At 43.6% G+C, this 23,750-nt stretch overlaps 2 protein-coding genes across 4 annotated transcripts in view; one reads left to right on the forward strand and one right to left on the reverse strand.

Annotated features, from left to right (window-relative positions):
- The window catches only part of LOC133387758 (E3 ubiquitin-protein ligase RNF170-like), a 45,059-nt gene extending 43,506 nt beyond the window's left edge, over window positions 1-1,553 (reverse strand). The window contains exon 1 of one of the 2 annotated variants that reach the window (XM_061633216.1): window positions 1,120-1,553. In XM_061633216.1, the coding sequence (XP_061489200.1) occupies window positions 1,120-1,383 (264 nt within the window). In that variant the 5' untranslated portion in view covers window positions 1,384-1,553. The remainder of the gene's footprint in view (window positions 1-1,119) is intronic. The other variant, XM_061633215.1, reaches the window with a different exon arrangement.
- The window catches only part of LOC133387755 (protein Hook homolog 1-like), a 44,717-nt gene continuing 22,018 nt past the window's right edge, over window positions 1,052-23,750 (forward strand). Inside the window, exons 1-5 of one of the 2 annotated variants that reach the window (XM_061633200.1) lie at window positions 1,052-1,390; window positions 14,088-14,173; window positions 14,684-14,756; window positions 15,877-15,927; window positions 17,779-17,911. In XM_061633200.1, coding sequence (XP_061489184.1) covers window positions 1,340-1,390; window positions 14,088-14,173; window positions 14,684-14,756; window positions 15,877-15,927; window positions 17,779-17,911 — 394 coding nt within the window. In that variant the 5' untranslated portion in view covers window positions 1,052-1,339. Of the gene's footprint in view, window positions 1,391-14,087; window positions 14,174-14,683; window positions 14,757-15,876; window positions 15,928-16,320; window positions 17,912-23,750 lie in introns of those variants that run through there. The other variant, XM_061633201.1, reaches the window with a different exon arrangement.

Below are 23,750 nucleotides of genomic sequence, written 5' to 3' on the forward strand. Positions count from 1 at the left end.
AGTTTACACAACTTCTTAATTTTCTAGTATCTTAGTGCTATTTTTTTTTTGCCTTGCCCTAAGATTTTTATCATTTGAATTATCCTGTTGGCTTAAGCAGTATTTAATTTTCCTGTTAACAAGTCTAGCTTACCTCACATCCCTATGGCCCAATGATACATTGCCATTCACATCTTTCACAGTAATCACTATGAGCACTTTGGTTGCCTGGTTCCAGCAATGTATGACCTACTTTTCAGAGAGTAGACTGTGTACGTGGGTCATATTGAAATCAATTGAAGTTGTTAGCACACAACTGAAAATCATACCCAGCATGTCCCAGATCAGCCACCCCAAGTGAGTGTGATTGAAGCAATCACTAGCTGAATAGAATAAGACTGTGTGGTTCTTGTGACGCCATAGGGAAATTAACTGAGGTGAACTTTTCTTCAGTGGCTGAAAGGCTTGTGAATGTACTCAGAACAAAAGGTTTTCAGACAATTGTTTTCAGACAATTTAACCAGAACTATCACTAGAAGATAAAACAATATAATTAATGTTATTATACTCTGGACATATAATGATAAGACGTGATTCACTAGAAAAAGCAGTAATGCTGGGAAAAACAGAAGGGAGTAGAAAAAGAGGAAGACCAAACATGAGATGGATTGACTCCATAAAGGAAGCCACAGACCTGAACTTACAAGATCTGAACAAGATGGTTTATAACAAATGCTATTGGAGGTCACCGGTTAGGACATAGGGTTGCCATAAGTCGTAATCTACTTGAAGGCACATAACACACAAAAGAGGACATGAGTTTAAAAAAGGAAAGGGACGAAAAGGGTATAAGAACAGAGAATGAAGAGACGTTGGAAGGGGGGGACATCCTAAACTGTAACTGACACCTTCGATGACAGTACTGGGCGGGAGGGCACACGGATGCAATACAGTTCGCTCCTTTGCTCCTACAGTATTTGCATACTTCCCGCAGGTGGCGCCATAGCAACGCCCTGTTTTCTCTCCTCCTCCCCCCCATCTCACCGCTCCGCCTCACAAACCTTGCAGGGCCACCTTCTTGATTGGGCAGAATGCCCTGTTACCCGGTCTAAATTGGCAGCGCCGGCTTGGTTTCCCTACCTCACGATTGGCCAGGTCTTGCGTCAAACACCAAAGACGACCCTCGGGGGACGAGGCAGATGTAGAGATGGGTGTTAATGTTAAGGTGACACAAGCGGCGGGTGACACGTAACCTGCGCATTGTTCTGGGAGTAAGTGAGGTTGGTGTATTGTACGTTCCGCAGAAGAGCGCGGCGGCGCTGCTGTTGCTGCTGCTGAAAGGGAAATCGCCGCCGTCGCCATGGAAGGGAAACCGAACGACCAGCCGCTGTGCGACAGCCTCATTCTCTGGGTGAGTGACAAGAGGCCAGGCTGGGTGGGGAGAGAAAGGGGTGGAAACCCCCGCCCTCGCTGTGCTCCAATTGGGGCAGGGGAGGGCTGGGTCGGTGGCCCTATAGCAACCTTATATGTCACAATCCCAGCCCCTCGCCCGTAGCCTGCCCTAGTCCTTCTCTGTCTGCCTAGAGCCGCCTCTGGCGGGCATCCACCTTTCGGTCTCTCCCGCCCACCCCGAGTTCGATGGTGACTGAAGACCCATTCCAATGTAAGCACCCTTACCCTGGACTCAGTTCCATGTAACTAAATGAGGTTTGCTTCCGAGTAAACATGGCACGGGTTTAGCTGTAAATCCAATATGGAGAGCTGGAATCTTAACACTGCATGTGCTGTGCCTCCTAGATTGGTGGTGGTGGAGGTGTTGTTCCTGCACGCCTAGAATAGCAGTCGGACGACTTTACACATCAGTGGTTCAAGTCAGAAATCTTCACTGTGCAGTGGTGCAGCAATCTGGGGATTGTTCTGGAATCCTTCGCATGCTTCTCTTATTTTCTGTCATCATTTTTGTAATGTTTGTACCTTACATAATACACATCTATTCTTTTAGCACCTACGGACACTTATATATATGGGCAAATTCATTAGGCACTAAAAGAATAGATGTGCAGTAGGGCCCCACTTTTTGGCAACCCACTTCTCAGCGTTCTGCTAATATGGCGGCTAAAATTAGGGTAAGGCCTCGCTGATACGGTGCTTGTTCCACTTTTACGGCATTTTTCGGGCATCGGGCACCATCTTATTGAAGGAGTTCCGCTTTTCGGCGGGTTTCATTTTTAGGCGGGGGTCTGGAACGTAACCTGCCGTATGAGTGAGGCCCTACTGTATATTATGTAGGATATGTACATTACAAAAGTTGTATATAATATGTATATATGCATGCCCATAAGTTTGTGTATGTACGTGTGTATGTTCAGTTCCCCTTTTCCAGAGAGTTATACATTCCTCTTTTTCATGGCATTATGTGACACCATCAGTCAGTGTGTCCAGCTCAGATGAATACTGGTCAGGGTTTCTTCTTCTTTCAGACAATATCTGTCCTCATACCTTAAAGTCTTGCTGATTAGAGAATTTTTAAAACACACACACATACCATGTCCTTTCATAAAACTTTCGATAGTTAAATATGTTGAAAGTGGATGGATGGTTGCTTTCACTTTGCAACACAGTGGTAGCCTTATGTTTTCCACATAAGTTTACACTACTTCACAGCACAGGTTGTGTTCAGTTATTCTGTTCTCCACTTAATCTGAGAACCTCAGAAATTAGACAAATGTGCTTTCATCAGGTTATTATATACCATATTCTCTAAAATGCTCTTGGTTGAATGCAGGACAAGAAATTCATGTTCACTATTAAGAAAGAAAGTAAGAAAGTCCTGTTCACAGTTTCTAACATTTGATGCTAATTTGAAACAAACAACTTTTAGACTGTCTTGATGAGTCTGCAGGGTTATTTAATTCTAGCAAAGCCTAAACAAATCTGATGTGCAGTGCTGTTTATATCCATTTATCCGAATGCATGTTTCACTCAGTGTTATGGCATTTACCGTGCACCTGATCCCTATGAATGTTTTTGGATGCATTTATCAGTGAGCTCAAGTGAATGTGCAGAGGGTGAAATGGAAATGGACTGCCTTCAAGTCGATCCCGACTTATGGCAACCCTATGAATAGGGATTTCATGGTAAGCGGTATTCAGAGGGGGTTTACCATTGCCTCCCTCTGAGGCTAGTCCTCCCCAGCTGGCTAGAGCCTGCTCAGCTTGCCACAGCTGCACAAGCCAGCCCCTTCCTTGTCCGCAACTGCCAGCTGGGGGGCAACTGGGCTCCTTGGGACTATGCAGCTTGCCCACAGCTGCACAGGTGGCAGGGCACGTAACCCCTGAGCCACTCACTGTGGGGGTGATCTTTAGCTGGCCCTTGACACCCAGGAGACACGAGCGGGGATTTGAACTCACCGACTCTGGACTCCCAGCCAGGCTGTCCTCCCCACTTGTACTATACCAGCTGAGTGTGGAGGGTAACTTACTAGAATTATGCATGTTGCTAAGGTGTCTGCTTAGAGGAGGTTATTCATTCCTTTCTCAAACATAACGAGGGAGTTTTGTTTACTCGCCAGCCCTGTTTGTTTCTTCATAACCAAAGGTCATTTCAAGAATCCCATGTGCTTTGTAAATGGAGGCAGAGGACAGCTGGGTAAGCAAAGGTGGATAGCCATATTTGAGTTAGAAACTAAACTTTGCTGAAAACCAGAGTAATAATTTTATTAAGTGGTCTCTGTTGTAGGGAAGAGCAATCCATTGTAAAAAAAAAATGTGTCAAATCTTATCAGCTGCCATGGCAAACAAAGATGCTGTAAAGGTCATATATTTATCAAGATCAGGGAGCAAGAGACAAATTTTGTCTGTCCATCAATCTAGTTATATTACAAGGAATCAGAAGTGGAGTGAAAGAGAAGAAAGTAGCTCTAGGGCTCTCCATTTCTTTCATATAGATGCCCTTTTGAGATATGGATGGAAATATAAGGTAAATTAGAAAACATAAGGCTACCACTCACAGGAAGGGCCATATTTAATATTTCTTTTTCATTTCCACCAGAATCAAGATACTGTCAAAAATAAACAAGTGTGCCCATAACTTGCAATACCACTGATTATTTATGCACAAGTTTGCTGCCATAATATGGAATGGGTGGCTATGATGGCCACCCCATACCATCCGATACAGTGTATGGAGGGGGTATTTAGCCCCTCCCTGCACTGTTTTTAGGCTCTAGGCCGGGGTGAAAAAGCTTCAGTCTGAGGGCCACATTGTCTCATGGGCAGCCTTTCTGGATCTGCATAACAGCTAGCAACATAAAGTGGCCAGGGTGAAAGGCAAAAGTGGGTGAGGCTTTAGACCAGCGCGGCACACTGATGCACCGCAAGAGGTGACTAGGTGTGCCGCGAATATTATGAAAGTATATTTTAAAAATAAGAAGAAACCCATTTGTATAGAGATTTATTACATCCATGATCAATTAATATACATTTAATATATATTTTGTACATGAAGTGCGCCAGAAAAATTTTATATGTTTTATAGTGCGCCGTGAACCAAAAAAGTTTGAGAACCACTGCTTTAGACGTTACTCTTACTTTTGTACAGTACACTACGGTCCAGCTGCACAAAAGGCAGATGTTTACACACACACACACACACACCACATCTCCCTGTCTTCTATCTTGTCAAGCAAGAGGCATTACCACAGTTCAGGGATACTTCCACCCAGGCACAGAGCAGCAGATCTGGTGAGGGTTGTGGCCTGGGAAGAGGCCTGAAGACTGGATAGAGAGGCCTGAGGTCCCCCCCCCCGCCCCATTCCTGCTCTAGGCTAAAGGAAAACAACCCACTGGGTCATTTGTATCCTAGCAGCCTAAAGGCTACATGGCAGCATATACATAGCCCTTGATCTTCAATCTACAAGCCTAAAATGTTCCCCAGTTATGTAGAACCCACCCTTCTTTCTGAATGACCGCATTTCACTGATGTACTGGTTACCACAATGCCACTTGACTTTCATATCAAAAGGAGTGATTGTCACCTACTGTCTTTCTGTAGGCTTTTTACAATTTGCTTCTCCAATGCATTTGTTTCTAAAGCTTAATGTTATTTACAGCCATATGTTGCTGTAGTCTGTGAAGCTTTAATTCTCCTTAATGTTTTACACTTGATGATGAAAGAAATGAAGAGCATTATATTTGAAGGAATTCATATTAGATAACTGAAACCTAAGGCTGTGTGACTAACAGAAAGAGATCAAGTGCCTGCCCATATTAATTGTGTACTAATTGAGGCCTTTTTTGTACCAGCTATACTGAAAACTGTCATTTTGGTTAAGTGAAAATTTCCGTGTTTCAGCTTAGCTTCCCTGCAAAACCAAATTGCACGTCTGAACTTCCACTTCCCTCTTTACTCCTCAGGATCAGGTTGCATCCCATCTCCTTCCAGGTGCACAAATTCAGCCATATTTTATTCTTAAATAAGGGTTGTATTCAACTAAGTCCTCCTCACAGTAGATCTGTTGAAATTAATGAGCTTAAATTAGTCATCATGTCTATAATTTCAGTAGGTCTATTCTGAGTAGGACTAGCATTGAACACCACCCTCAGCAATTAGACTACTGTAATGTGCTGTAAATGGGGTTAGAAGCTTCAGCTAGTGCAAAATTGCTAGGGTGCTTAATGGGACACCCAATTTTTACGTATTACATCAGTGTTGAAAGATCTGCACTGACTACCTTTTAGCTCCTGAGCCTACTTTGTTTTTGTTGCTGATACTTAAAGCCCTAGAGAACTTGGGCCCAGGATACCTAGCAGATGACTTCCTCCAGTACAGACCAAACCAGTCTTTAAGGTCTTCTGCGGCGTTCCTAGTGGTTGCAGCACAACCAGCAGATGGTCACTTGGTGACAGTGTGAAAGTAGGTCTTCTTGGTTATAGCACCCATTCACTGGAATGTCCTCCCTCAGATTATTTGTGAGGTGAAAACAGTAATAATCTTTAAACACGTCTTTAAAAACATATGTTTCCCCAAGCTTTCTTGGACTCTGAATATTAATTTTTAATCCTTTGTGTTGTATATTGCTTAGTTTTATCTGAGATACATAGTTTAGTTCTGTTTTTCTTAGTTTTCTGGAAACTTTATTGAATGCTTTTGTTTGTACTTTTATTGTTTTTTATGTACACCACTTAGATATTTTTATCATATTTAGCAGTATAACATATTTGTAATTAATTAAACTAGAAATTAAAAATGCTTGTGAATGTGATTTCTAATAAAGAAGAGGATCTAGGATGTTGACCAGCACAAATTGAATCTTCTTCAGTTGCCTAAGAACAAGCAAGGCTGTGAAGAAGTAGGGATGCTGAAAGGAGAAGAATACCAAAAACCAATGTGGTATAAGTCAAGATAGAGGGTAAATTGGCATGCATTGGAAGTCCATCCAGAATACCTGGTTGTTGCTAGACTAGGTGGACATTTAACTTTACCAGCAAGGCACTACTTAACCTTTTAAGCAAGAGTGTATATTCAGATTACTTAATACAGATTAGTTATGCTGTAACGGTTAATAAATCCTATGTATATATACTCTTGGTTTGGAAATGTAAGCTGTGTTGGTGGACCATGGGGCTTCTAGTAAAAATGAAATAGACCCATACAAAAGTGAAGTCTACCTGCTACAGTAGCCCTGCTGTATGCAACATGGTTCCAAATAGAAACAAGTGAGTCAGTTGCATGGAATTGTCCTAAAAAGTAACTAGAGCTGAAATCTATATACGCTTATGTGTGGGTAAGTCTAATTTAATTCAGTGGGACTTCTGTGTAAACACACTACAGGATTGGATTTGAGAGGTCTGTTCTGATGCTCTGTAGTTGAGTTAAGATGATGAAATGGAAATGGGCTGCCTTCAAGTTGATTCGGACTTATGTCGACCCTATGAATAGGATTTTCATGGTAAGCAGTATTCAGAGGGGGTTTACCATTGCCTTCCTCTGAAGCTGAGAGGCAGTGACTGGGCCAGGGTCACCCAGTGAGCTTCATGGCTATGTGGGGATTTGAACCCTGGTCTCCCAGGCTGTAGTCCAACACTCTAACCACTACACCACACTGGCTCTCAGTTAAGATGATACATTCTGATAATTCAGATACCTTCCAAATTTTAATGTCTTTGATAGAGCACAAACTGGAGAGAAGAGAGACAAAATCTTAAACTAAAACTATTCTTAATATTATCTGTAATTTAATTTATTAATGGGGAAATTACTAGCATTCATATATGTTTGCTTAGCTGTATCTCTTGCACAATTGTCAAAAGGAATGCAGTAATTAAAATTCTATATTGTCTTAATCAGAACTGGATGATTTGTTCACTAACTCTTTGGGCCATTATCTTTTATGTTGTTAGTTTTTCAAGTTATGAGAGAACTTTTTTTTTTCTTCACATAAAAAGCCCCACCGTCTGTATAGAGTACTCATAGTTTAGCACAATATGCACAAGCTGGAATGAGTTCTAGGCGCATGTGGTCCCCTCCTCCTCCCGCACACCTGGGAGCAATTTGGAACATTTTAATTTTGTGTAACCATAGTTTGCTGTGTTGTTCAGACCAAGAACTAGAGTTAATCTAAACTTTATATAGTTTAAACAGGCCAGCTTTAGTAACAATGTTTTCAAGTTGGCTTCTTTGAAACGAATGATAGTGAACAAAGTTTGCTAGTCCAAACAACATGACAAACTGCGGTAAGCAAAAGTGGAAGCAAAAGCTTCCAAGCCCCCTCCTGGCCACATAGGGAGAGGAGAGGAGAGGGGAGGAAGGAATATGTGAGCCTGAAGCTCATTGTGACTCATATACATCATGCCAAACTATAGTTTAGTGTGACTTGTTAATAAACATATTCTTATTACATTACATGCTGAGTGTTACATAGGCAGTTGTGAAAGGAATCATATATACTATTATTGATCCTGCTTTTAGTAGTAGTATATATGTTAGACAACTTATTTTTTGGTGTCTGATTAATATAATACTTTAATATTTGAAGAACTCTATTGTAACATAACCTGTTGAATATTGTATGTATCCTAAAAAGTTTTTTTTTAAAAATCTGGATAAACCATCAGCATTTGGCAAAATACTTCCTTTGATACTTTCAAATACTGGAAACAGTGTTTCCTGCCAGTTTTTTTCCATTTCTTTTTTTAACAAACCATAAAATATTATTTCTACATAAGGTTTAGGTATTCTGAAAACGTGAATGTACTGATGATGCCTTTTGAAATACAGTACTTTGAAATACCCTTGTACTCATTTGAGTCATGGTGTATAATTCCAGGCTCTTATACATGGTGTATAATTCCGGGCTCTACTTCACATTATGTACATGTCTTCCAGATCAACACCTTTCATTTATGCTACATTACAAAAAAACCCTACAAAACTAAAAATAAATTTATATCTTGTCTACCAAGGACCAAATATAACTGCTCCTCATTTCTCACAAAAATAGAATAGCATTTATATGTATATATATATATATACTCTTTCAGCGTATCACTGGAATAACAAAATAGCAGAGCATGTTCTCCTTGCTGATTTATTTGTGGTTACAGTTGGAAGCTATTCTCCTAAGTGAAATTGGTAGCTAATAAACTTCATAAAGAATAGTTGTGTTACCAGTGTTTGCTGCCCAGCTCTAGGGGCCTTGCTGCTGTATTTTGTACCAGTTGAAATGTCAGAACAGTCTTTAAGGATAGATTCATGTACACCAAAATGCAGTAAGTTACAGAAATTAAGATTATCAGAGCCGTCTTCAAAAGCAAAAAAGTGTAGGTTCATGTTCAGTTAATATGAAACATAGCTGTGGTATGTTGAAACACCCTTGCTTATATTATACAACCTTAATAAATATGTTCAGGAATGCACCCCAAGGCTGTTTTCTGCAGCTTGTTCCTGACTGACTTCTCATACAGAAGTCCTTGTTTTCAAATTAGCAACAGCTCTCTAGATGTTAGCCAACTAAATCATATTCAGAGTTGAGCCATTGAAATCAATAGACTTAAGATAATCATATTGATTTCAGTGGGTATCTTATGAGTAGGACTTAGTTGGATTTTACCCTTTATGTACAAAATTATTCCCTTTGCCTAAGAACAATTTTCTGTTCTGTTAATAATGCAAGACAGCACTTGAGATTGTTCAGTGTGCTTCACTTAAGTTATCTAAGTATCCTTACAACAGTCCTGCAAGATAGGCCCATATTTAGCTTTATTGCAAATGGGAAAGTGATTTGAGGCTGAGAAAGTGAACAGCCAATGTGAGATTTGAATGAGGAACTTTCTGGCAATTACTCAGTCCATATTTTACACCAGCTAACTTTGCACAATTTTTTTTTGTGTCCCATGAATAGTGCTACATTTCTTAATCCTTATAAGAGTTTTGAAACCTGATTTTTTCCTAACAATCTCTCTGCATGACATAAAGGAGTGGGGTTTTATAGCTCTTGATTTTAGGCCAGCCAAAATCTTAGTGGGAGTGAGTCAGTTTCATTATGCTTGAAAATGGAAATGGACTGCCTTCAAGTCGATCCCGACTTATGGCAACCCTATGAATAGAGTTTTCATGGTAAGCAGTATTCAGAGGAGGTTTACCATTGCCTCCCTCTGAGGCTAGTCCTCTCCAGCTGGCTAGGGCCTGCTCAGCTTGCCACAGCTACACAAGCCAGCCCCTTCCTTGTCCGCAACTGCCAGCTGGGGGGCAAACTGGGCTCCTTGGGACTATGTAGCTTGCCCACGGCTGCACAGGTGGCAGGGCATGTAACCCCTGAGCCACTCACTGTGGGGGTGATCTTTAGCTGGCCCTTGACACCCAGGAGACACAAGTGGGGATTTGAACTCACAGACTCTGGACTCCCAGCCAGGCTGTCCTCTCCACTTATGCTTACTCTTTGCATATAATGATTTGTACTTGATGGATTTGCTGTGAGTTTAGCTGGATATTAAACAGCCACAAGAGTGGCTGTATACTATAGCCAGTGGGGATTTTTCACATTCCGCAATGTTAAATTGAAAATACCCTCCATGCCATTCTGATGCTTCCCATAAGCTCATTTCAAAACAAAACCTTACATAATTTATAGTCCTGAACTCAGAAACGCTTGCTTAACAACCCTGTCAATTTTCATGGCGATACACAAAACAGTCAGAGAGAATAGACAGTTCAAAGTGTAAAAAGAGAGAGAAAAACCTCAGAGCCCTTTTGGACTTTTTTCTCTGAGAGTTATAATCTGTTGAAATTCATTAAAAATCAGCCATGTTCACAGAGTACCTGTAATCCTAATACTGATGTTGCCCCATACTCTGACCTTCATCTGCTGCAGTTTAAAAGTTTAATTTTTTTTAATTAATTTAATAAATTTTGACTGGGAACCAATGATAGCGCGGAGCATGCTCAGTAAGAACCAACTGTCAGAGTTCTAAAAGCCTCACAGCTGCTGGGCTTGCCTAATCAGGGGGCCACACCCACCCCAGACTTTGATTTCATGTGAGACAGTCATGGTTTCCCTCAAAGAATCCTGGGAAGTGTAGTTTGTGAAGGGTGCTGAGAGGAGACTCCTATTCCCCTGAGAGAATGGTTAACAGTCAGCCACTCTGATTGAAGGTCTGTGAGGGGAACAGGGCATCTCCTAGCAACTCTCAGCACCCGTCACTAACTACACTTCCCAGGATTCTTTGAGAGAAGCCATGACTATCCTAAGTGAAATAAAGGCCTGGTGTGGATGTGGCCAAGGAAAGCTTTGGTTTAAATTTGGGTGGGAGGCTACATGTGTCTGCTGTAGAATAAAAAGGTGGGGGAAAGCCTGAAAAAGAATGATACTGTTCACAATGTTTTCCTTTTGGAAAGGAAAGGGGCTTCCCTTCTGCCCAGTGCCCACCCACCCAATCTCCTCCCCTCCCACTCCCTGCCCATTCCCTGGGTCAGTGTTGGATTACGACCTGGGAGACCAGGGTTCGAATCCCCACACAGCCATGAAGCTGACTGGGTGACCTTGGGCCAGTCACTGCCTCTTAGCCTCAGAGGAAGGCAATGATGAAATCACCTCTGAATACCGTTTACCATGAAAACCCTATTCAAAGGGTTGCAATAGGTGGGGATTGACTTGAAGGCAGTCCATTTTCATTTTCAAACATGATTGCATAGAAATAAATCCCACTGAACTCAAAGAATATGCAAAAGATCAAACCCACCCTCCCTTCTCTTTCCTCCTGTCCCCTCCTCTTACCCCTTCCCTCCCCCTTCCTTTGCCCCTCACTCCCCATCCCCTTCCAATCCCCTCTTTCCCCTTCCCCTTCCTCCCCATCCTCCTCCCCATGGTCAGTTTTACCTATCTTAAACATGATTGCACGGAAGTAAATACCATTGAACTCTATAAGCATGCAAATGATCAAACCTGCTCTCCCCACCTTCCTTTGCCCCCCTCCAATACACTCTTTCCCACTCCCACTCCTCCTCCCCCATGGTCAGTGTTTGCTATCCTAACCAAGATTGCATAGGAGTAAATCCCATTGAAAATAAGCATGCAAATGATCAGACCTGCTTTTTCCCTCTCCTCTCCTCTCCTCTCCTCCTCCCCTGCCCACTCCAGCCCTCCCTCCCTCCCCCAGTCATTTTTACCTATCCTAAGCATGATTGCAGGGGAGTAAATCGTACTGAATTTAATAAACATGCAAATGATCAAACCTGTCCTTCTCCTCCCCTCTCCATCCTGCCTCCTCCCCTCCCAGTCCTCCCCTCTGCATTTCCTCCCCTCCCTCCTCCTCCTCATCCCCTCCCCATCCTCTATGGTCAGTTTCACCTATCCTAAGCATGATTGCAGGGGAGTAAATCCCATTGAACTTAATAAGCATGCAAATGATCCATCCATTCTCAGCAAACTTGGACAGGATCCCATTTCTTACCTCCCAGATTAAAAAGCAGGGAAATCACTAATAGGCAAAAAACCTTGCGGTTTAAGAACATACCTATTGCCCACGGCTATTCTTTCAAACTTTTCAAAGCAGGGAAATTGGACAGCTATATTGAATGCACCAGGGGAGCAGGAGACCTGACCTCGTCTCTGGGATATTGTACTGCCCTACAAATTGGTCAAAATGCAAACACCATTTGGGCTGGTCTTTCACAGTCCAATCCACTCCCTGTGTAGCTTGGAAGAATTTGGTAACATGTCCCTGTGAGCATATGGGGAGTGGTCGCAACACCTGCAATCAGCCCAAATAATAGAAAGAAGTCATGTGCTGTGCTTATCTTGTTTTAGCAGGGAGGAAGCAACATTATTAAGACAGTTGATATAGTTCAGATGGTCACTTTGAATATGTCTGATTTCCTTTGCAATTTAGTGACGTTTCCTACAGGAAATCATTTTCTTTTGTTTCTATTTCTGTGAATATGTGAAGTACAGCAACTCTTTGCAAAATTTATACTAAAAAAACTCCAAACATAATTGTGGAATAATGGCACTGACTTCTGCAGAATAGTCTCCAGTGGACCTCAGAAGTGTCTCAATTTGCACAAGATAAAACAGTGGGAGGTGAAAAAATTCTAGCAAAATGCTAGGTGTGCTCTGTGTTTTTAATTGACTGTGCCCACCTTGCCTTAAATGAAGTGGTTTAAACATAGCAGGCTGAAAATATGCATCCTCTTTTTTCCAACAGCTAGAGTCATTGCTGAAGTAGCAACATACTGGAATCAGTCTGATTTTTCATCAAACTGCAGGTCCAAATTCCACTGTTAATGCACCCAAAATAGAAATAGAACATAACCTCCAATTTGAAACACAAAAGGCTGTCTTCCCCATCATATGACACTGACCAATAAAAAGGCTTTGAAATTAATAAAAATAAATTTGACACAGATTTCTGGGATGAATAATGAGGGAAATAAAATTTTCTAGTGTAAATTCTCTGTAGAAACATTAATAACACAGGAAAGAAGCAAAGTAAGAAGAACACCAACAAACATACAAAAATATAATTCTCTATCTTTGGAGATGGCAAGTGTTGCCACCACTCCCCATATGCTCACAGGGATATGTTACCAAATTCTTCCAAGCTACACAGGAAGTGGATTGGCCTGTGAAAGACCAACCCAAATGGTGTTTGCATTTTGACCAATTTGTAGGGCAGTACAATATCTCAGAGAGGAGTTCAGGTCTCCTGCTCCCCTGGTGCATTCACTATAGCTGCCCAATTTCCCTGCTTTGAAAAGTTTGATAGAATAGCTGTGGGCTATAGGTATGTTCTTAAACCACAAGGTTTTTTGCCTATTAGTGAATTAATATAGAGATTCTTGGTTGGGTTGAATAAAAATTGGTTCCAAGCTACCACCTTGTTAAGCCCACCATTCAGACTCCTGTGATATGTAGGTAGTCAGATTGCTTTCTTATTTATACACATACCGTATATGCCAAACTGATGGAATTATTTTGGATTATTATAATGTTCTCTACATGGGGCTGCCCTTAAAGACAGTCCAGAAACTTTAATTAGTGCAGGATGCAGTTAGCTGTTGTTGACCAGGGCAGCCAGCAAGGATTAAATCATGCAGATCCTAAAATATTTTCATTGGTTGCCTATTCATTTCCAAGGCTAAATTTAAGGTGCTGGTATTAACATATAAAGCACTAAATGACTTGGGGCCAGTTATCTGAAAGAACATCTTTCCTTGTATTAGCCTGCCTGGGTCTCCCACCACTGGGGGTGATATATCAGATGATGACATGGACTAGGGCCTTTTCTGTGGTGGCAACTCAGTTAAGGAATGTACACCTTGGAAGTATGCCAGGGGCCGAGACTTGTTCATTTTGGGGCCTGGCTAAGACCTGTGTTCTTGCCCAGGCATTTTGGGGGTATTAGTTTGCTGCCAGGTTTTATATTGGTAACTTTAACTCTGCATTTTTGTCTGCTATATTTATTTAATGTGGATATATTATTGTTATTTTAATATTTTGTAACCTTCCCTGAGATTTGTGGAAGATGGGTGGGCTAAAAATGCTCAGAAATAAATACATTTTCTTTGTCCCAAACTGAGATAGAGTTATATTTGTTGTTGCTTCCCTCCAGTTACAGACATTTAATACTGCTGAATCCTGCAGAGAAGTTCAGGACTTAACTAATGGTGTTGCCATGGCTCAAGTACTTCATGAAATGTAAGTTAATTTAAAGTATTTTTGTTTGAATTATTTTTGTTTTCTTGTATATAAGCTGTTTGTTTTTCCTTTCCCCCCCTTTTACACTACAGCATTTTGTTGCAGATCCAATGTGTAAAATTATACTAGTATAATGAATCATACTCTTTCCTTGTATTAGCCTGCCTGGGTTCTTCTCCCACCACTGGGGTTGATATATCAGATGATGACATGGACTGGCTCTCTGGGCTGTTTTCACTTCATAACCACTCTACCCTTTTTAGTTTATATTGTACCTGACTTCTGTTGATCTTACAAATAAATGTTTTAAACATAGTGTGAGACAAAAGACTGGGGGTGGGGGGATTTAAACTTAGTTGGGAACCTTAATTGTGTACAGTTATAGTTGTAAATCTCTATGCTACTTTGCCTTACCAGCCATCTTTTCCTACATACATTGTAATTGTAACTCAGTTGTGAACTTCAATATCTTTTGTAATATTTAATAAAAATAGATTAATTTTATTTTAGTGATGTTGCCTGGTTTGACAAAGCTTGGCTAAGCCGTATTAAAGAAGATATTGGTGACAACTGGAGAATAAAGGTAATTGGAATATTATATCTTATAGGCACACACAAGCATTTTCAAAGTTAAAACTCTACAAACAAATAAATGCATGTTATGCTTTTTAAGGCCACTTAGTCTAGCAAGTTGAAGTCTCGATCAAAAGCTAGTTTCTGCTTTGTGTTCTTCTGTATAAAATTCCCTTGGGGGATGTCCCAGATTGCTTTAGAGAATATAATTTTATAACAACTGTTGATGTACAAAAGTATCAGGCTGAATTTCTTTTGTCTGTAGATCAGCTTTCCTGTTTGTTTTTTATGCCATGGCATTCTCTCTTTGGTGTGGTAGCACTGACAGCAGTTCGTAGGGGACAACTGAAAAAAAATTGCAGACTTCTGTTGTTGCAGTGAAGCAAAGACATCCAAAAATTCTTTTAAGCTTAAATCAATTGTATGACAAATGTGATTTTCTTTTAGTATTTTTTAAAAATGCCCTATAAATGCTAATTAACCTTTCAATATCATTTCCATGCTCCCTTACTGCAGATGGAGGGGGTAAGGAGAGTATTGACACTGTTGACTCATAGTAATTAATACTGTAATGTAATGTAACCTACTATTAATGTTTTCATATTTCAGATGTGAGTAGGGTTCCAACTTACAGTCATATGATCTGTACACTTAAGAGTGTGCCTGAATTTATAGTAACTTGCAACAACTCTCTTAAATGAAAGATTTAAGAATTCTCACTTGGGAAGAAGTCCTGCAGCCACATTTAGTCAACTGAGGGGCCACTGGAAGCAGCATTGGCGCTGATGTGCCAATAGAGGAGACACACTATTGACCAGAAAACTCACTGAAAACTCTGAGGGCATAGAAATCCCAAAAGGGGCCAAGAATCTGCAGGAACTTAAGCCTCCACATTCCCCCAGCTTGCCCTCCCAATGGGCCCCCAAGTGGCCCATTGACTGCATTGCATTGACTGCAAGGTGAAGGGGAAAGGCAAAAAATAAGATAAGATGATGATGATGATGTTCCTGTATGTCATATTTGTTCAGTAAAGATTGTCCCCAAGAAATGTAATGTCAAATGTGAAATATAAGAAAATCTCTAGAAAGTGAACTCTCACTCACAAAATATTTTATATTAAACATTCTTAGGCTAGCAATTTGAAGAAGGTTCTTCAAGGAATTATGGATTATTATCATGAGGTATGTAAAAGCAGGCATCTATTATAGTAGTATTTTTTCACTATAGTCAAAGCCTTAATCTCAATTTGTTTCATAGTGTCTTGATAAAATCTTCTCATAGACTATTCTTCATTGTTTATGTAAAAATAATCCATGCAAAACCTGTCTGGGTGGAGTTTCTTGCATGTTCTCTGACTAACTTGAAGATACCCTGAACTCCGTCATCTGAAAAGGAAAGTATGGGATTTTTTTAGTGCTTATTTATTATGTTGCAGGATATGCACTACACAAATGTGGGTATCACAGTGTTTAGATGCTACTGCAGATATATAAAATCTTTATAAAGATAAGTAAGCCCCTAAGCTAAAAGCTACATGCAGAAGTCACTGCTGCTTTGCCTCTTCTCTTTTGCAGCCCTTTATTTCATGGATCTCCTACATCCACTCCTCTTCACACTGGAATAGTCTGGACTACCTCATTCTTGTGAATGTACAGAATCGAGGGTTCACATGAGTTCCCTTTTAACCTTGTGGTCCTGCAGAGCTCCACTTGTCAAGTGCTGTGCTAAGCTAAGTGTGCAGTGTCTCTGAGCATTGGAGATATCTACAGGGGCAGATCAAAAGAGGAAAATCCCACCAAAGATTCTCTTAGGACTAGGGATATATCAGCAAAATAATGATCTTCATAGCAGAATAACTAATAATGTTTATTTCATACACAATTAATTCTTAGTTACATAGGTAACATACATTCCTGGCTCTAGCCAGTAAACAGTTAAGCACCCAAAGTAAGGCAATATAATGGAATATGTCAGACTGTTACACAAAGCCTGTTCAATTAAACATTTATTAGCATTATTCAAGCTTTAAAGCATACTGTTGTGTAATGATACAGTCATGTAAGTCTAAACATCCTGTAAAATGTAAGTATCCAAAACTGGAAAAGAATGAAGAATCCTCACCAAGTCCCAAGCCAAAATAAGCCTTGTACTTGCCCCATGCAGAAATTGAAAGGTGAGGGACCAAGTCCAAGGACTGGCACTTTAGGGATCATAACACACACGTTTATAAGAAAAACTGAAGAACAAATGACAGGGAACATGACACAGTACCCTGGGAATTTTTTTCAGTTATCAGTCTGTCCATCTCTAAATTCCCACACACTTGCCTCATCCTAGTATTAGAGGCATCAGTCAGCAGTCAACAGGAAAAGCCGTAAATGGACTATCAGCCTTTTTATCTCTATTGGTGTTATATGCCTGGGAGCTTGGATGACTTTCCAGAATTGAATAAAAAAACTATACAGTTAAACTGGAAGAGAGAAAAAAATTGGACAAAGTGAAATTCTTGAAATTCTGACACTTTTTCTGAAACACTTGTGGAACTCTGATGGGGAAAATAGTCTCTGATCAATATTCTATAATGGTTGCTAGCCCACAGCAACACGTGCACTGCTGCATCTTCAACAGAGTGTACAGCATCAAGCTTGACATGATGTCATTGGTTCAGGGACATGTTAGTTGCTGGTATCTCTTGAGGGTTGGCCTCAATTGCTTTCTCACCTCCCAGCTCACCCTTAGTTATCACCTGGTGACAAATATGGGTTACTCTCCAACTTGTTTTGTGTGTGTTTTGTTGTAATTTTATTCTAGATTTGAATTATTCTAATATTATTGTGAACTTTATTAGTAATGAATTGCAGCAGATCCTCTAAAATTTATGTAATGTGTGCAGGACCAAAAACAGTGTCTCTTACTCTAAAAAGAGCTAGAATATTTTAACTTCTGTCTTCTTACCAATAATCTGACAAATGTCTGCCTTCCTGTCGTTATGAAATTATAACGCCAGATTTCCTTTGGTTTCAATTCTACAGTTTTTGGGTCAGCAGATTTCAGAAGATCTCCTTCCTGATTTGAACCGGATATCTGAACATTCTGATCCAGTAGAACTGGGCAGGTTACTGCAGCTCATTTTAGGCTGTGCAGTCAACTGTGAAAAGAAGCAAGGTAAATGCTTTCCTGTGAATCAGCCACTCTCTGCTGAGTTTTATAGATCATAGTGACTGCTAGCTTGCACAGAGAATGGTCCATTGGACTCACCTGAAGGGTGATTTTCACAGGTACGCCTGCCATCACTTTGGGCTTTACTGCCATCTAGCGTCCGAAGGCAAGAATGCACTCGAGTTAAAACCTGGGCCTCAGGCCCTTCCCACTCCAGTCTTCATTTGCACGAGTTCGAAGTGGCATATCTGAAAGGAACAAAAGGCCAAAGGCCCCAGCAGCAAGGAAAACAGGTAGAAGAAGTGTAGAAACAGGGAAAACCATAGAAATTGTAACCTAATAATACAGGTTTTAACCGAAGAAAGACAGGGCAGAGCACAAAATATACAGCAGATAGACTATAAAAAATGGAACAAGTCATCCAGAAATCCCCCACAAGGGAGGGACATGATGGCAGGCATACCTGTGAAAATCACCCTTCAGGTGAGTCCAATGGACCATTTTCCACAGGTAGCCTGCCATCACTTTGGGATGTACCAACACAGCCCCCTAATAGGGAGGGACTACAAATAGCTTATGATTCAGAAAGGACATGTTGGAGGACACGTCTCCCGAAGGAGGCGTCAGCAGAAGCATAGCGATCAATCTTACAATGCTTCACAAAGGAGTTAGGGGTAGCCCATACCACAGCTGTACATATGTCTGCAAGAGGTGCATTAGTTACAAATGCCGCCGAAGCGGCCACTGATCTGGTGGAATGAGCCGTGATGTTAGACGGCACAGGTAAGTTAAGGGACTGATACGCCAGGGCGATGCAGGCCCGTAGCCAACAGGACAAAGTGGATTTGGAGACCTTAGGGTGAAAGGAGACAAATAAGGATTCTTCTGCCTGATGTCGTGGGTACGAGAGAGGTAAATTTTGAGGGCTCTCCTAACATCCAGCGAATGCCAGGCCTTTTCAAGGGGATGGACCGGCCTTGGGCAGAATGACGGAAGCACAGTGGCCTGGCTACAGTGGAATACTGAGTGGACCTTGGGACAGAAGGATGGGTCCGGCCTCAGAACCACTGAATCCTTATGAAAGATGCAGAGGTGATGTGCCGATGATAAGGTTTGTAGCTCCGAAATCCGCCTCGCAGAAGTAATAGCAACGAGGAAAAGGACTTTGAAGGACAACAGTCTGAGAGGTACTGAGGCAAGAGGTTCAAACGGAGGGCGCTGTAAGGCTTGCAGGACTTTGGAGAGACTCCAGGAGGGAAAGTGGTGGCGCACAGCTGGAGAGAGGTGGGCGGCCCCTCTTAAGCGTTTGATGAGCGGGTGAGTGCCTAAGGGGGCGGCCGACGAAGAAACGGACAGGATTGAAGAGATGGTGGAGGCATGGTGACGCAGAGTGTTTGGTCGCAGTCCCAATGTCAGACCTCTGTATAGGAACTGTAGAACATGCTGTACAGTGGCTTGAGATGCTGGAAAACCCTTGGAGGTGCACCAGTTGGAAAAAGCACGCCAAGTACTCTGGTAAATACGAGTTGTTGACGGTCGTTCTCGATGCTAGGATAGCATCGATCACCCCCTGAGAAAGTCCGGCCGTATTCAGCTGCGTCTGTTCAAAAGCCAGGCTGTCAGACTCAACCAGGTTGGATCTGGGTGCCAAATTGGTCCCTGAGCAAGGACATCCGGCCTGACAGGAAGGGTCCAGGGATCCACAACTGACATTGAGAGAAGGTCCAAGAACCAAGGTCGGCAAGGCCAGTACGGTGCTATCAGGAGAATCCGAGCCCCTTCGTGCCGGAGTTTTGTCAATGTCCTGCCCAGGAGGGATATCGGAGGAAAGGCATATAGTAGCCCGCCTGACCAAGGTGCTATCAGTGCATCCACTGCTTCCGCCGTCGGCTGTAGGTACCTCGAGAAGTAGCGAGGCAGCTGGCAGTTGTGGCTGGAGGCGAAGAGGTCCACCGAGAGGGTGCCAAACCGGAGCTGGAGAAGGTGGAACACTGCCGGATGAAGCTTACATTCTCCCGGGCTGACCTGCTGCCTGCTGAGCCAATCAGCGGTCACGTTCAGAACTCCGCTGAGATGTTCCGCCCGTAAGGACAGTAGATGGTTCTTGGCCCAGTCGAAGATTCAGGTCGCCTCTGCCTGAAGAGCCCTGGACCTGGTACCCCCGTCTGTTGAGATGAGATTTCACGCAGACATTGTCCGTATGGATGAGCACGTGTTGCAGAGAAAACAGTGGCTGGAAGTGTCGAAGGGCCAGGTGAGCAGCCCTGAGCTCCAGCCAGTTTATGTTGTGACTTAGGTCTGCTGTGGACCACACACCCTGGACAAAACTGGAGTTGCAGTGGGCTCCCCAGCCCGCCAGACTGGCATCTGTGGTGATTATGTCCCCGATAGGCTCCCGAAATGGCATACCCTTGCTGAGGTGTGCCGTCGTTGCCCACCAGCGGAATGAGTCCCTCAGCGATGGGTCCAGCAGAATCACGTGATGGTTGGACTTGGCAAGGTCCGCCTGAAAGGGTAGGAGGGCCCATTGTAGAGGTCTCATGTGATGTCGAGCCCACGGGACGATGTGAATTGTGGACATCATTGACCCAAGAAGCTGCGCCAGGAACATGACATCTGCCCTGGAGCGATGTATCAATAAGGCTGCCGTGGCTGTGATGGAGGCAATATGGTCTGGGGACAGAAAAAGCATTGCTAGAGACGTGTCCAGTATGGCCCCCAGTTGCTGGAGGTGCTGGGTTGGCTGCAGATGACTCTTCTCGATGTTGACCAGCCAGCCGAGAGAGTTTAGGGCCTCTAGGGTGAACTGGAGTTGTCTGCTGGCTAAGTCCTGGGAGCACGCTCGAAGGAGCAGGTCGTCCAGATAGGGGTAAATATGAACCCCTTGTAGACGAAGAAAAGCCACCATGGTGGCCATCACTTTGGTAAAGACTCGAGGAGCCGAGGAGAGGCCGAATGGCATGGCACGGTATTGGAAGTGGTGCTGGCCCAGTGAGAATCTCAGGAATCGTCTGTGATCTGGGCAAATTGGTATGTGTAAATAAGCGTCCTTCAAGTCGATGGATGAGAGGAAATCCCCTTGTTGCAGAGCTTCCACGATTGACGCCAGTGACTCCATCTTGAAGCGGTGGTACTTGACAAAGCGGTTGACAAACTTGAGGTCTAAGACCACCCTCCATGAAGAGTCTCGCTTGGGAACCGCGAAGAGAAAAGAGTAGACGCCTTGCAGCCTTTCGGATGGAGGTACTGGCTCTATAGCGGCTATGTCTAGTAGATGACATAGGGAATCCTGCATAACCGTCCTGCGTGTTTTGGAGATGGGGGAGAGGCAAAATCTGTCCGGGGGGTTCCGCCAAAATTCTATGTTGTACCCCTGGGTGAAGATGACCCTGACCCAAGAGATGTGTGTCAGAGTGAGCCAGGAGCTTGAGTAGAAGGAGAGTCTGCCTCCGATGGGTATGGCGTCAGAACTGCCTGCGCTGACGGGTTCCTCTGCCATAAGAGGCCGAAGGGGCTTGCCTGCCTTGGTATTGGGCTCTGAGCTGGAAGCGTTGTCTGGGCCAGGGTGCTCTGGAGGAGCAGAAATCTGTAGACCTGGCGTCCAGTCCTTTCCCGCCAGCTCACGCCCCCCGAAAGGGCTGGAAGGAGCAGTAAGGAGTAAACAGTCGAAATGGTCTGCGGTTGTCTCTTCTGGCTGTGGCTAACGTAGGCTTATGATTGTCCTTGGGGTCAACCAGGACAGCTTTAAGAGCATCCTCACCAAAGAGCATAGAGCCTGAGTATGGAGCCATAGACAAGTTAGTTCTGGCGGTAGTGTCAGCGTCCCAATGTCGGAGCCATAGGGTATGACGAGCTACAATTTCAGCAGCAAGGGCCCGTGCTTCTTGATGGGTCACGTCCAGCGTGGCGTCAGCCACAAAGGCAGCTGCCTTGTGTAATTTGAGTAGGCCCTTTCGTAACATGGCTGGATCCGGATTAGGGTCATCCAAAAGGTCATCGAGCCACATCATGGAGGCCCGTGAGAAGATGGAGGCGGCAGCAGAGGCCCGGATGGAATGAGCAGATGCCTCGTGGTTCTTTTGTAGAACAAAGTCCAGCCGCCTCTCAGAGGGATCCTTGAACTGTGAGTCTCCCTCTTTCGGGAGGAGAGACCGAGAAACTAGATTGGAGATTGGTTGGTCCACCCCAGGGACGTTCAGGAATGACATGAATTCCGGGGCCAGGGTATACAGCTTGTTGGCCAACGGAGAGAAGCGACGCGGGCGCAGAGGACGGGCCCATTCTTCTCTGGCCAGCTTGTTAATGGGATCTGGCACAGGGATAAAATGATCCACTGTTCTGGGGGACTTGAGAACTCTGGCACCCCTCACAGGAGGGGCAGTAGGTTGCGTTTGTGCTGGTTGAATGCTAAGAGTGTCCATTACTCTGTGGGAAAGAGGTGTGTAATCAGCTGGGTCAAAGAGGCGATAAGAGTAGTCCTCATCCAGATCAGATTCCCTGCTCCATTTGACAGGGTCGGCCTGCAAGAAGTTTAAGTAGTCGTCCATCCGTGAAGGCTCCCCGCCAAATCTGCCCCTGGAAACATTGAATGGATTAGGCAAGGGTAGAGGGGCATCATCATGACAGCCAGGTTGTCGTGCAGAACTGGACTGCCGCGAGACTCCAGGCTGAGAGGATAGCTGTGCTTGAGGTTGAGGTTGAGAGAGGCACCCGAGCACCTCTCGCAGCTGTAGCAGGAATTCTGGAGTCAACTGAAGCCCTGAAGGGGGAGCAGCAGGTACAGAATGCTCCTGTGTAGGCAGGTGAGGTTGCACTGATGGAGTCAGAGAAGTAAGGGAGATATCGGAGTGGCGAGGAGTTTGGCTGGGGAAGCCTTCAAATTCATCGTCTGATGACCCAGAAGGAGCCTGGAAGAGAGCAGGTACGGCTTCTTGTGCAGGCTTCTCCAGGATCGGGGCTGAGACATATCGTGCCCTCTTGTGCGCACCGTGGGCAGACAGGTGTTTAGTCTTGGCTAAGGCTTTAGTGTGCTTATGTTTAGATGGTTTATGTGGAGGTGGGGCAATGCCCTGATGACTTGCCCCTGAAGTTTGTACCACCTCTGGATTCTGATCTGCCATATCAGGGTCTGGATCACGCACACAATGGGGAAGGTGCAGTGCCAGTTCTGTGCTGTAAGATGGTAAGGAGCAGGATGCACACTGGGAGGCAAGATGCCAAGAGAAAATTGACTAAGTTCACTATGGCATCCAAAAATAAATGGGTACACACCCACAATGCAAGTATTGATGCCACACTAAGCAATCAGGACTCCAGAAAGGGAAGTCAAGATGCAATATTGGCCACCAGCTAGGTACACGCACACTATGAGGAAGGTGCGAGAACGCTACAGTACACTGCCAGGAAAAAACTGCTTTTAAAGCGCAGCGTGGCCAGGGCTAGATATACGCACACAATGGGGAAGGTGCGGTACCGCCAATGTGCACTGAAGAAACTAGATCACCACCAGAAAAAAGGGGCTTGTCTCAGAATATGGTGCACATAAGTAGATACACACACACAATGGGGAAGGTGTGGTATCATTTAAACACAGCTTGCTCAGGCTAAGCAGGCCTCACAGGCTGCAAAACTAGGAAAACATCAGAAACAAAACCTACAAAAGCGAAACTAAAATAAAAATGGCGGCCAGGAGATCAGGCAGCCTAAAAAGAGCCTCTGCAGGGTTTAAGGGGCAGCCGGGAGGAGCCACTGTCTTTTAGGGCCGAAAAAAGGCCTCCACGAATAAAGATGTTGACAGAGGAAAAAAGGCAGCGAAGGGGGGGCAAAAATCGCCACCGCCTCCGAG

This window comes from Rhineura floridana, chromosome 6 (genome assembly GCF_030035675.1).
Source record: "Rhineura floridana isolate rRhiFlo1 chromosome 6, rRhiFlo1.hap2, whole genome shotgun sequence".
Taxonomy (NCBI): domain Eukaryota; kingdom Metazoa; phylum Chordata; class Lepidosauria; order Squamata; family Rhineuridae; genus Rhineura; species Rhineura floridana.